Source organism: Trachypithecus francoisi, unplaced genomic scaffold (genome assembly GCF_009764315.1).
Source record: "Trachypithecus francoisi isolate TF-2019V2 unplaced genomic scaffold, Tfra_2.0 Lachesis_group17, whole genome shotgun sequence".
Lineage (NCBI taxonomy): Eukaryota > Metazoa > Chordata > Mammalia > Primates > Cercopithecidae > Trachypithecus > Trachypithecus francoisi.
In genome coordinates this window covers 13,589,641-13,603,606 of record NW_022681462.1, presented here as the reverse complement: position 1 = coordinate 13,603,606, position 13,966 = coordinate 13,589,641, and the positions used below count along the sequence as shown (strand labels likewise).

Genomic DNA, 13,966 nt, shown 5'->3' with positions numbered 1-13,966 from the left:
GAGTTGATTTTTGTATACAGTGAAAGGAAGGGGTCTAGTTTAAATCATCTGTATATGACTGTCCAGTTATTCCAGTATCATTTATTAAATAGGAAGTCATTTCCCCATTACTGCTATTGTCTATCTTGTCAAAGATCAGATGGTTGGTTGCAGGTGTTTGGCTTTATTTCTAAGTTCTCTTGTTGTAGGAAGTCAGGGACTCCGAATGGAGGGACCGGCTAAAGCTGCAGCAGAAGAACTTAAATTGTGAAGATTTCATGCACATTTATTAGTTCCCCAAATGAATACTTTTATAATTTCTGACGCCTGTCTTTACTGCAATCTCTGAACATAAATTGTGAACATTTCATGGACACTTATCACTTCGCCAGTCAATACCCTTGTGATTTCCTGTGCCTGTCTTTACTTTAATCTCTTAATCCCGTAGTCTTTGTAAGCTGAGGAGGATATATGTCACCTCAGGACCCTGTGATGATTGTGTTAAGTGCACAAGTTGTAAAGCATGTGTGTTTGAATGATATGAAATCTGGGCATCTTGAAAAAAGAACAGGATAACAGCAATGTTCAGGGAACAAGAGAGATAAGACTTCTGACTACCAGTGAGCTGGACGGAACAGAGCCATATTTCTCTTGTTTCAAAGGCAAATAGAAATATCACTGAATTCTTTTTCTCAGCAAGGATCATCCCTGAGAAAGAGAATGCACCCTGAAGGTAGGTCTATAGATGGCCCCCTTAAGGCAGCCGCCTTTTACGGTCAAAGCCAAAGGGATGAAATAAGTCCCGGTCTCCCGTAGCGCTTCCAGGCTTATTAGGACGAGGAAATTCCCACCTAATAAATTTTGGTCAGTTAGGTTGTCTGCTCTCAAACCCTGTTTCGTGATAAGATGTTATCAATGACAATGCGTGCCTGAAACTTCATTAGCAATTTTAATTTCGCCCCATCTGGTGGTCCTGGGATCTCGCCCTGCTTTGTGATATTTTATTACCTTGTGAAGTATGTGATCTCTGTGACCCACACCCTATTTGTGCACTCCCTCCCCTTTTGAAAATCGCTAATAAAAACTTGCTGGTTTTTCGGCTCAGGAAGCATCATGGAACCTGCTGATGTGTGATGTCTCTCCTGGACACCCAGCTTTAAAATTTCTCTCTCTTGTACTCTTTCCCTTTATTTATCAAACCAGCCGTGATGCTTAGGGAATAGAAAAGAGCCCACAATAAATATCCGGGGTGGGGTTTTCCCCCAATATTCTCTAATCTGTTCCATTGGTTTATGTGTCTGTTTTTGTACCAGTACCATGCTGTTTTGTTTACTGTAGCTTTGTAGGAATTTGAAGTGCATAACCTGATGCCTCCAACTTTGTTCTTTTTGTTTAGAATTGCTTTGGGTATTCAGGTTTTTTTTGGGTTCCATATAAGTTTTCTTTTTATTTTTCTTTCTTTCTTTTTTTTTTTTTTAATTTTGAGTTGCAGTTTCACTTTTGTTGCCCAGGCTGGAGTGCAATGATGCGATCTCGGCTCACTGCAACCTCTGCCTCCCATATTCAAGCGATTCTTCTGCCTCAGCTTCCCAGGTAGCTGGGATTACAGGCACCTGCCACCATGCCCAGCTAATGTTTTGTTTTGTTTTTTTTTTAAGTAGAGATGGGGTTTCACCATGTTGGCCAGGCTGGTCTCGAACTCTTGACCTAAGGTGATCCACCCACCTCAGCCTCCCAAAGTATTCCTGAGTATTTTATTCTTTTTGTGGCTATTGTGAATGGAATTGTATTCTTGATTTGACTCTCAGCTTGGACATTATTGGTGCACAGAAATGCAACTCATTTTTGCACTAATTTTGTATCCTGCAACTTTGCCAAAGCTGTTTATCAGATCTAGGAGGCTTTGGGCAGAGACTACGGGATTTTGTAGGTATAGAATCATATCATCTGAGAAGGGAGATAGTTTGACTTCCTCTCTTCCTATTTATTAATAGATGCCTTTTATTTCTTTCTTGTCTGGAAGCTTTTAATTTTCTTTCTTTTTTTTTTTTTTTTTGGCAGTCTCACTCTGTTGCCCAGGCTGGAATGCAGTGGCACGATCTCAGCTCACTGCAACCTCTGCCTCGTGAGTTCAAGCAATTCTTGTGCCTCAGCCTCCTGAGTAGCTGGGAATACAGGCATCCACCACTACACCTGGCTCATTTTTGTGTTTTTAGTAGAGTTGGGGTTTCACTGTGTTGCCTAGCCTGGTCTTGAACTTTTGGCCTCAAGTGGTAAAACCATCTCAGCCTCCCACAGTGCTGGGATTACAGGCGTGAGCTACCGCACCCAGCCTAATTTTCTTTTTTTGTTCAGTTCTGCATTTCCATTACAAATGTGAATATTTTAAATTACCTTTTTATATCTCCTGGCTGGTATACCTTGTTTCTTTTGTGTTGATTGTCTCGTATCGTGTCTCATCTCTGGAAATTCTTAACCATTAACTTAATTCTCTGTGTAGTCATATTAGACTTTTCATATTTTCTAATTTGCTTAGCCTCTCTTTATATTTTTAATTTCTTTTTAGTCTGCAACATTCTGTGTAATTCCTGACTTATACATAATTTATGCACTTTTATTTCACCAATTCTTTCTTCAAATGTGTCAAATTGACTGAGCACAGTGGCTCACACCTGTAGTCCCAGCATTTTGGGTGGCTGAGGCAGGCAGATCACGAGGTCAAGAGATCGAGACCATCCTGGCCAACATGGTGAAACCCCATCTCTACTAAAAATACAAAAATTATCTGGGCATGGTGGTGCACACCTACTCCCAGCTACTCAGGAGGCTGAGGCAGGAGAATCGCTTGAACCAGTGAGGTGGAGGATGCAGTGAGCCGAGATCACGCCACTGCACTCCAGCCTGGCGAGAGAGCGAGACTCTGTCTCAAAATATAAATATATATATATATATATATTTTTATATATATGGATAATTAGTATTGCCAAATAGTTACAATGGAATGGGGACAAATGCAAAATTGTAGTGAATGCATGGACAAATAGTACAATTTGCTAATCTTCTGACCTCTTCCTTAGTATATCTCACCTCCACTGAATATATAATGAATCAATAAGCTTCCTAGTAAAAGACAGTCTTCATTCACAAAAATAAACACAATTGCCTTTTTATTTCTATATCTCAGAGGGATTCAGGCAAATACAGGAGGTACTAACAAGAAGAGGCAACATATTTTCTAAGCTATCATAGTCAGCAGTGTCTACTTGGGTTTATGTTTATTCTTAAATGTTATACTTAAGGCCTCCCCAGGCTCTGAGCCTCAGCCCCTCCTAAATGTAGTAACTTTTCATATATGGAAGATCCTAGTAGGCCAGATCCCTTCTGTCTGAAAATATTTTTCCAATTAAAAGGACAAAAACAGTATCATGTAAATATGTTAAATAAACAGCTCTTTTCATTTATATATTCTTGTTCACAACTAACATAACATTTTTTTCTGCCTTGTAGGTACCAGAGATTTGAAAAGGCATTTCTCCTAGCTGTTGACATTGGTGCTCGTGACCTCTTTATGGTGAGTCATTTTCGGAGATGATTTTGTACCTTCAGTTCTAAGGCTGAGTAAGTTGTCAGCTTTTGTGACCATTAAAAAGGATTAGTGTCATTTTGCAGGCTTAGACACATGGCAGGAAAGCATTATTCCATCTTGACTTGCAGGTTTGCTTTCGTGAAACTGGTCATTAGCCATCTAGTATCTTTTGATTTGTTGACATTTTCTTTGCTGGCTCCAATGGATCTTTTATGTTTTCTAAGAATTTATAATTCTTGAACTTTTCTCCTCATGTATCTTGATGCAAGGAGATGACACCTATCTATCTAATAATCTTAAATGTCTTTCTAATCCATTCTCTGAAGAAAAGCTATAGAATCCAGGACATAGGGCAAAACATATCCCACAGATCTTGAATGTGCTCAGTTTGTCCCTTAGATTTTAGTGTAGAGTAACAAAGTAGGAATGTTCTCACATGTATGTTTTAAGCAACTATAGTACAAAGTGGATCCAAGAGGTTAAATTCACATATACTCTGGCTCTCCCATTTGTTAGCTACAGAACAGTAAAACTGACCAGTTTCTTACAAATCCTTATACTCTGTATCAGGTCTCTGTTTTATAAGATCTTGCACCACAGTGCCACATTGAGATCAAATGAACAAAGGAAAAGTCCTTTCCTGGTTTCCCAGCATATTCTGTTAGACAGCAATTTCATTGTTTTCACAGAAACAACAGAGCAAAAGGTTCTTGAAAGAAGAAATAGTTCTAGAAGGTGCTTTTGCCTGAATCTTTTGCAGAATTAAGACATTTTATAGTTTAAGCTTTGATGTTTCAGATATTCTGTTATATAGCAATTACATTGCTGTCACAGAAACAATAGAGCAAAAGCCTCTTGAAAGCAAGAAATATTTCTAGAAGGTGCTTTTCCAGAATCTTTTGCACAGTGAAGTCATTCTGTAGTTTAAATTAAGCTTTGATGTTTTAGATAATATTATGGATTCATCACATTAAATCAATCCTCTTTGGATTGAGTTTGATATTTAAATTCTAGTTGTATGTCATTCAATTAATTATACTTTTATTGATCATTAAAAATCTAATTTCAAAAGTGTGAACATTCTTTTATTCGTCATCTGCATTTTGTGATGTCTAACTGAGCAGGCATATTACATTGAGGGAAGGTTTTATTATTTTCATCAAAATCTGTACATGCAGAGATCACAGTGTCAGAAAAGTAATTACACCTTTTAGATTTTTCAGCCCCATTGACTTTTTTCCTTATCTCCACCTTTTTACCTTTGCCACTTACCTCAATAATGGTAGATTTTCCCCATATTTCTTTATTTTTTATGTCTATAGTTTCAGTCTTTTTTCTAGCCACGATAAGAACTAAAGAGATGTATATTTAAATGTTTGGTGCCTGGTAAAATTTCTCTCTCAAGGTATTATGTTCTGTAATTTCTAATATTGTAATAATTACATACATTATGAAAGGCACCTTCTAAACTTTTCTCAAATCATACCTGTTTCAGCTTTCAGTCTCAGTTTAGCCAATGACAATATGAAGTATCCAGGTTAGTTCAAATCACCTTCATCCAATAGCCTTTCTACTGATAGGCTAACCCTAACCTATGAGGATTTTTACACAAAAAAGATGAAAATATAAAATAAGGAAAGTATAGAAGTCGTTTTACTGTCTTTTATTTGCAAAAGCAAACAGTCATTATTCAGAATGCTGCATTGTTACTCTTCATGCATAACTTTATTTATAGCCTATGGTCTGCTTTAAAGAAGCTCAAAATATTAAGGGCATTAAAGCCTCAAAGTTCTATTTAAGCTCATGAATCTACTATATACATTTAAAGTTCCATGTAGAAATTGCCTAAAAGAATTTATTTTTTTAATAGATTGATTCTTACTATCTAAATTTCATCTAGCCAGAGGTCTGTAGCCTATAGACTGAAAAATGTTACCTCTTTTGAAATTAAAAGCTTGTAAAATAAACAGGATTATTCCTACTTATACATGATTTTCTACCCTTGAGTTATCTCTTGGTAAAAGACTAAAAATAATAACACGTGAATCACAATGCGATCACACAAAAGTGTATCAGTTAACCTGAAAATAGTCCTTTTGCATTAGCATATTATCAGTGGTAAAACGTTACAAGACATACAACATAAGAAAGTTGATATGGCTGGAAAGCAGAGAGACTAAAGGGACTTACATTCCATATAAAGGAGTTAGAATTTATCTCAAAAGCAATAAGAAGTTACTAAATCATTTTAAACAGAAGAATGATATTATCAGTATTTTGGCTAGGAAACTTTTCCTATAAAGGGCCAGTTAGCAAATAGTTTAGGCTTGTTTCTTGCAGGCTTTATTGACTGACTGACTGACTGACTGACTGACTGATTGATTGAGTCAGGGTCTTGGTTTTTCACCTAGGTTGGAATGCAGTGGTGTGATCATAGCTCAGTATAACCTTGAACTCCTGGGCTCAAGCAATCCTCCTCTCTTAGCCTCCGAAGGAGCTAAGACTATAGGCATGTGCCACCATGCTTGGTTACGTTTTGTAAATATTTTAGCTTTTTACAAGCCATATGGGCTCTGTTGCATCTACTTAACTCTGCCATTATAGAGCAAAAGCAGGCACAGTCAATACATACACAAATAAGTTTGGCTGTGTTCCAAAAAAAGTTCATATATGGACACTGAAATTTGATGTCACATAAAACTGTTCCTGTGATTTTTTTGTTTCCAAAAACCATTCTTAGTTTGGGTTAGACTTGGATGGCGGGTCACAGTTTGCTGATTCCTTGTTTAGAGTATGATCATGTAAGTCTGCACTGTAGAAAATGAACTGAAAAGAGACAAGGCTTCTAGGTACAAGTGTGAAGTAAACAAAGAGGTGGGTTCTTTCAGATCCATTTCCTCAGGTCCAGCACCCTCATAGTAATTTTCTTATATTTAAGTCCTGTTGATTCAACTCCAAGCTCTCTCAGTTATTAGCTGCATAATTTTGTATAATTTACCTAACTGTTTGCTTTCATTTTCTTACCTGTGGTGATGATAATGCATAAATCCCTAGTGTGCTTTAAGTACCAAATGAATTAATAATATAGGGCGGAGCAAGATGGCCGAATAGGAACAGCTCCAGTCTCCAACTCCCAGCGCGAGTGACACAGAAGACCGGTGATTTCTGCATTTTCAACTGAGGTACTGGGGTCATCTCTCTAGGGAGTGCCGGACAATCGGTGCGGGTCAGCTGCTGCAGCCTGACCAGCGTGAGCTGAAGCAGGGCGAGGCATCGCCTCACCTGGAAGCGCAAGGGGGAAGGAAATCTGTTTTCCTAGCCAGGGGAACTGAGACACACAACACCTGGAAAATCGGGTAACTCCCACCCCAATACTGCACTTTAAGGAAACAGGCACACCAGGAGAATATATCCCACACCTGGCTGGGAGGGTCCCACGCCCACTGAGCCTCCCTCACTGCTAACACAGCAGTCTGCAGCGATCTATCTGCAAGGCAGCAGCGAGGCTGGGGGAGGGGCGCCCGCCATTGCTGAGGCTTAAGTAGGTAAACAAAGCCGCTGGGAAGCTCGAACTGGGTGGAGCTCACAGCAGCTCAAGGAAGCCTGCCTGTCTCTGTAGACTCCACCTCTGGGGACAGCCCACAGCAGAGGTCCAATAGGGGAAGCAGCGGGGGCCGGTGCAGACGCGAAGGACTCTGTCTGACAGCTTTGGGGAGAGCCGTGGATCTCCCAATGCGGAGGTTGAGATCTGAGAACGGACAGACTGCCTGCTCAGGTGGGTCCCTGACCCCTGAGTAGCCTAGCTGGGAGACATCCCCCACTAGGGGCAGTCTGACACCCCACACCTCACAGGGTGGAGTCATCCCTGACAGGAAACTTCCAAAGGAAGAATCAGACAGGTACACTCGCTGTTCAGCAATATTCTATCTGCGGCAACCTCTGCTGCTGATACCCAGGCAAACAGGGTCTGGAGTGGACCTCAAGCAATCTACAATAGACCAACAGACAGTCCTTCTGACTGTCAGACGGAAAACTATCAAACAGGAAGGACACCTATACCAAAACCCCATCAGTACATCACCGTCATCAAAGACCAGAGACAGATAAAACCACAAAGATGGGGAAGAAGCAGGGCAGAAAAGCTGGAAATACAAAAAATAAGAGCGCATCTCCCCCTGCAAAGGAGCGCAGCCCATCGCCAGCAACGGATCAAAGCTGGTCAGAGAATGACTTTGATGAGATGAGAGAAGAAGGCTTCAGTCCATCAAACTTCTCAGAGCTAAAGGAGGAATTACGTACCCAGCGCAAAGAAACTAAAAATCTTGAAAAAAGAGTGGAAGAATTGACAGCTAGACTAATTAATGCAGAGAAGATCATAAACGAAATGACAGAGATGAAAACCATGACACGAGAAATACGTGACAAATGCACAAGCTTCAGTAACCGACTCGATCAACTGGAAGAAAGAGTATCAGCGATTGAGGATCAAATGAATGAAATGAAGCAAGAAGAGAAACCAAAAGAAAAAAGAAGAAAAAGAAATGAACAAAGCCTGCAAGAAGTATGGGATTATGTAAAAAGACCAAATCTACGTCTGATTGGGGTCCCTGAAAGTGAGGGGGAAAATGGAACCAAGTTGGAAAACACTCTTCAGGATATCATCCAGGAGAACTTCCCCAACCTAGTAGGGCAGGCCAACATTCAAATTCAGGAAATACAGAGAACGCCACAAAGATACTCCTCCAGAAGAGCAACTCCAAGACACATAATTGCCAGATTCACCAAAGTTGAAATGAAGGAAAAAATCTTAAGGGCAGCCAGAGAGAAAGGTCGGGTTACCCACAAAGGGAAGCCCATCAGACTAACAGCAGATCTCTCGGCAGAAACTCTACAAGCCAGAAGAGCGTGGGGGCCAATATTCAACGTTCTTAAAGAAAAGAATTTTCAACCCAGAATTTCATATCCAGCCAAACTAAGTTTCATCAGTGAAGGAGAAATAAAATCCTTTACAGATAAGCAAATGCTTAGAGATTTTGTCACCACCAGGCCTGCCTTACAAGAGACCCTGAAGGAAGCCCTAAACATGGAAAGGAACAACCGGTACCAGCCATTGCAAAAACATGCCAAAATGTAAAGACCATCGAGGCTAGGAAGAATCTGCATCAACTAACGAGCAAAATAACCAGTTAATATCATAATGACAGGATCAAATTCACACATAACAATATTAACCTTAAATGTAAATGGACTAAATGCTCCAATTAAAAGACACAGACTGGCAAACTGGATAAAGAGTCAAGACCCATCAGTCTGCTGTATTGAGGAGACCCATCTCACATGCAGAGACATACATAGGCTCAAAATAAAGGGATGGAGGAAGATCTACCAAGCAAATGGAGAACAAAAAAAAGCAGGGGTTGAAATCCTAGTCTCTGATAAAACAGATTTTAAACACTCAAAGATCAAAAGAGACAAAGAAGGCCATTACATAATGGTAAAGGGATCAATTCAACAGGAAGAGCTAACTATCCTAAATATATATGCACCCAATACAGGAGCACCCAGATTCATAAAGCAAGTCCTTAGAGACCTACAAAGAGACTTAGACTCCCATACAATAATAATGGGAGACTTCAACACTCCACTGTCAACATTAGACAGATGAACGAGACAGAAAGTTAACAAGGATATCCAGGAATTGAAGTCATCTCTGCACCAAGCGGACCTAATAGACATCTGTAGAACTCTCCACCCCAAATCAACAGAATATACATTCTTCTCAGCACCACATTGCACTTATTCCAAAATTGACCACATAATTGGAAGTAAAGCACTCCTCAGGAAATGTACAAGAACAGAAATTATAACAAACTGTCTCTCAGACCACAGTGCAATCAAACTAGAACTCAGGACTAAGAAACTCAATCAAAACCGCTCAACTACATGGAAACTGAACAACCTGCTCCTGAATGACTACTGGGTACATAACGAAATGAAAGCAGAAATAAAGATGTTCTTTGAAACCAATGAGAACAAAGATACAACATACCAGAATCTCTGGGACACATTTAAAGCAGTGTGTAGAGGGAAATTTATAGCACTAAATGCCCACAAGAGAAAGCAGGAAAGATCTAAAATTGACACTCTAACATCACAGTTAAAAGAACTAGAGAGGCAAGAGCAAACACATTCAAAAGCTAGCAGAAGCCAAGAAATAACTAAGATCAGAGCAGAACTGAAGGAGATAGAGACACAAAAAACCCTCCAAAAATCAATGAATCCAGGAGTTGGTTTTTTGAAAAGATCAACAAAATTGACAGACCGCTAGCAAGACTAATAAAGAAGAAAAGAGAGAGGAATCAAATAGACGCAATAAAAATGATAAAGGGGATATCACCACCGACCCCACAGAAATACAAACAACCATCAGAGAATACTATAAATGCCTCTACGCAAATCAACTAGAAAATCTAGAAGAAATGGATAATTTCCTGGACACTTACACTCTCCCAAGACTGAACCGGGAAGAAGTTGAATCCCTGAATAGACCAATAGCAGGCTCTGAAATTGAGGCAACAATTAATAGCCTACCCACGAAAAAAAGTCCAGGACCAGATGGATTCACAGCTGAATTCTACCAGAGGTACAAGGAGGAGCTGGTACCATTCCTTCTGAAACTATTCCAATCAATAGAAAAAGAGGGAATCCTCCCTAACTCATTTTATGAGGCCAACATCATCCTGATACCAAAGCCTGGCAGAGACACAACAAAAAAAGAGAATTTTAGACCAATATCCCTGATGAACATCGATGCAAAAATCCTCAATAAAATACTGGCAAATCAGATTCAGCAGCACATCAAAAATCTTATCCACCATGATCAAGTGGGCTTCATCCCTGGGATGCAAGGCTGGTTCAACATAGGCAAATCAATAAACGTAATCCAGCATATAAACAGAACCAAAGATAAGAACCACATCATTATCTCAATAGATGCAGAAAAGGCTTTTGACAAAATTCAACAGCCCTTTATGCTAAAAACGCTCAATAAATTCGGTATTGATGGAACGTACCTCAAAATAATAAGAGCTATTTACGACAAACCCACAGCTAATATCATACTGAATGGGCAAAAACTGGAAAAATTCCCTTTGAAAACTGGCACAAGACAGGGATGCCCTCTCTCACCACTCCTATTCAACATAGTGTTGGAAGTTCTGGCTAGGGCAATCAGGCAAGAGAAAGAAATCAAGGGTATCCAGTTAGGAAAAGAAGAAGTCAATTGTCCCTGTTTGCAGATGACATGATTGTATATTTAGAAAACCCCATTGTCTCAGCCCCAAATCTCCTTAAGCTGATAAGCAACTTCAGCAAAGTCTCAGGATACAAAATTAATGTGCAAAAATCCCAAGCATTCTTATACACCAGTAACAGACAAGCAGAGAGCCAAATCATGAATGAACTTCCATTCACAATTGCTTCAAAGAGAATAAAATACCTAGGAATCCAACTTACAAGGATGTAAAGGACCTCTTCAAGGAGAACTACAAACCACTGCTCAGTGAAATCAAAGAGGACACAAACAAATGGAAGAACATACCATGCTCATGGATAGGAAGAATCAATATCGTGAAAATGGCCATACTGCCCAAGGTTATTTATAGATTCAATGCCATCCCCATCAAGCTACCAATGACTTTCTTCACAGAATTGGAAAAAACTGCTTTAAAGTTCATATGGAACCAAAAAAGAGCCCGCATTGCCAAGACAATCCTAGGTCAAAAGGACAAAGCTGGAGGCATCACGCTACCTGACTTCAAACTATACTACAAGGCTACAGTAACCAAAACAGCATGGTACTGGTACCACAACAGAGAAATCGACCAATGGAGCAGAACACAGTCCTCAGAAATAATACCACACATCTACAGCCATCTGATCTTTGACAAACCTGAGAGAAACAAGAAATGGGGAAAGGATTCCCTATTTAATAAATGGTGCTGGGAAAATTGGCTAGCCATAAGTAGAAAGCTGAAACTGAATCCTTTCCTTACCCCTTATACGAAAATTAATTCAAGATGAATTAGAGACTTAAATGTTAGATCTAATACCATAAAAACCCTAGAAGAAAATCTAGGTAATACCATTCAGGACATAGGCATGGGCAAGGAGTTCATGTCTAAAACACCAAAAGCAACGACAGCAAAAGCCAAAATTGACAAATGGGATCTAATTAAACTAAAGAGCTTGTGCACAGCAAAAGAAACTACCATCAGAGTGAACAGGCAACCTACAGAATGGGAGAAAATTTTTGCAACCTACTCATCTGACAAAGGGCTAATATCCAGAATCTACAAAGAATTCAAACAAATATACAAGAAAAAAACAAACAACCCCATCAAAAAGTGGGGAAAGGATATGAACAGACATTTCTCGAAGACATCCATACAGCCAACAGACACATGAAAAAATGCTCATCATCACTCGCCATCAGAGAAATGCAAATCAAAACCACAATGAGATACCATCTCACACCAGTTAGAATGGCAATCATTAAGAAGTCAGGAAACAACAGATGTTGGAGAGGATGTGGAGAAATAGGAACACTTTTACACTGTTGGTGGGATTGTAAACTAGTTCAACCATTATGGAAAACAGTATGGCGATTCCTCAAGGATCTAGAACTAGATGTACCATATGACCCAGCCATCCCACTACTGGGTATATACCCAAAGGATTATAAATTACTCTACTACAAAGACACATGCACACGTATGTTTATTGCGGCACTATTCACAATAGCAAAGACTTGGAATCAACCCAAATGTCCATCAGTGACAGACTGGATTAAGAAAATGTGGCACATATACACCATGGAATACTATGCAGCCATAAAAAAGGATGAGTTTGCGTCCTTTGTAGGGACATGGATGCAGCTGGAAACCATCATTCTTAGCAAACTATCACAAGAAGAGAAAACCAAACACCGCATGTTCTCACTCATAGGTGGGAACTGAACAATGAGATCACTTGGACTCGGGAAGGGGAACATCACACACTGGGGCCTATCATGGGGAGGGGGGAGGAGGGAGGGATTGCATTCGGGAGTTATACATGATATAAACGTTATGCACATGTACCCTAGAACTTAAAGTATAATAATAAAAAAAAATATATATATATATATATATGAAGTGCCTGGCATATTGTAATGACTTAAGAACTACAGTTCTAGTATATATTTTATATTACTCACTTTTCAGATATTTAGGTAGTACTACATTTTACATTATTTATACATTTGTCAGATTAACAATGCTGGAATTTAGGTAACTATTGATATTTAGGTGTTTAAAACTAAGTAGTCTCTACCTGAGAGATTGGAATTGAATCAAGGCAGCCTATTTCAGACTACATACTCAATCACTGTGGTATATAGCCTAGAAATAGATTCATATGCATATATATTAATTTAGTATACAGTAGAGGTAGCATTTCATATCAGTGGGGGAAAGCTTCAATAAGTTGCATTGGTCCAACAGACTCAACATATGCCATACAAAGGGTTAATACACCTAATATACAAAACCAATAATTGGTAAAAAGTAAAACACCCCAGTGAAAAGCTAGCAAAAGTCAGGCCAGGTGCAGTGGCTCATACCTGTAATCCCAGAACTTTGGGTGGCCTCGGTGGGCGGATCACCTGAGGTCAGGAGTTCGAGACCAGCCTGGCCAACATGGTGAAACCCCCATCTCTACTAAAAAAAATATATATTTTTTTATATTATATATATATATATATATATAGACACACACACACAAAAAATTAGCTGGGCGTGGTGGCAGGCTGTAATCCCAGCTACTTGGGAGACTGAGGCAGGAGAATCACTTGAACCCAGGAGGCGTAGGTTGCAGTGAGCCGAGATCGAGCCACTGTACTCCAGCCTGGGCGACAGAGCACGACTCCATCTCAGGGGGAAAAAAAAAAAAAAAAAGCTAGCAAATTCACAATCAGGCAAGTTACAAAATAAGAAATACAGATGACAATTAAACACACAGAAAAATGTTAATCTCTTTCTCTGTGAGTGAAAGAATAGTTTGGGCTAAGGTATCCAGAAACAGGCAGTCTTAAGCAGTTCATAGGAGGGTACATTGGTAAGCTTTTCTTGATAGCCTTATCAAAAATCATGTGACCATATATAGGAGCGTTTATTTGTGGACTTTCTGTTTTATTCCAGTGGTCTACATGTCTGTCTTTGTGCCACACATTGTTTTGTTTACAGTACCTTTATATTAAGTTTTGAAATCAGAAAGTATGAGTCCTCCAACACTGTTCTTCTTTTTCCAGACTATTTTGGATATCTGGGGTCCCTTCGGACCCATGTAAATTTTAGGATGGTT

The 13,966-nt window shown here is 39.4% G+C and overlaps 1 protein-coding gene across 6 annotated transcripts in view; it reads left to right on the top strand.

Annotated features, from left to right (window-relative positions):
• Positions 1 to 13,966, top strand: part of WDPCP (WD repeat containing planar cell polarity effector) — a 493,313-nt gene that overhangs the window by 288,677 nt on the left and 190,670 nt on the right. For all 6 annotated transcript variants that reach the window (XR_004443968.1, XM_033239210.1, XM_033239211.1 and 3 more), the window contains exon 13: positions 3,487 to 3,550. Coding sequence is in view for 5 of the 6 variants with exons in the window: in XM_033239210.1 (XP_033095101.1) it covers positions 3,487 to 3,550 (64 nt within the window). In the remaining variant the exon portion in view is untranslated. The remainder of the gene's footprint in view (positions 1 to 3,486; positions 3,551 to 13,966) is intronic.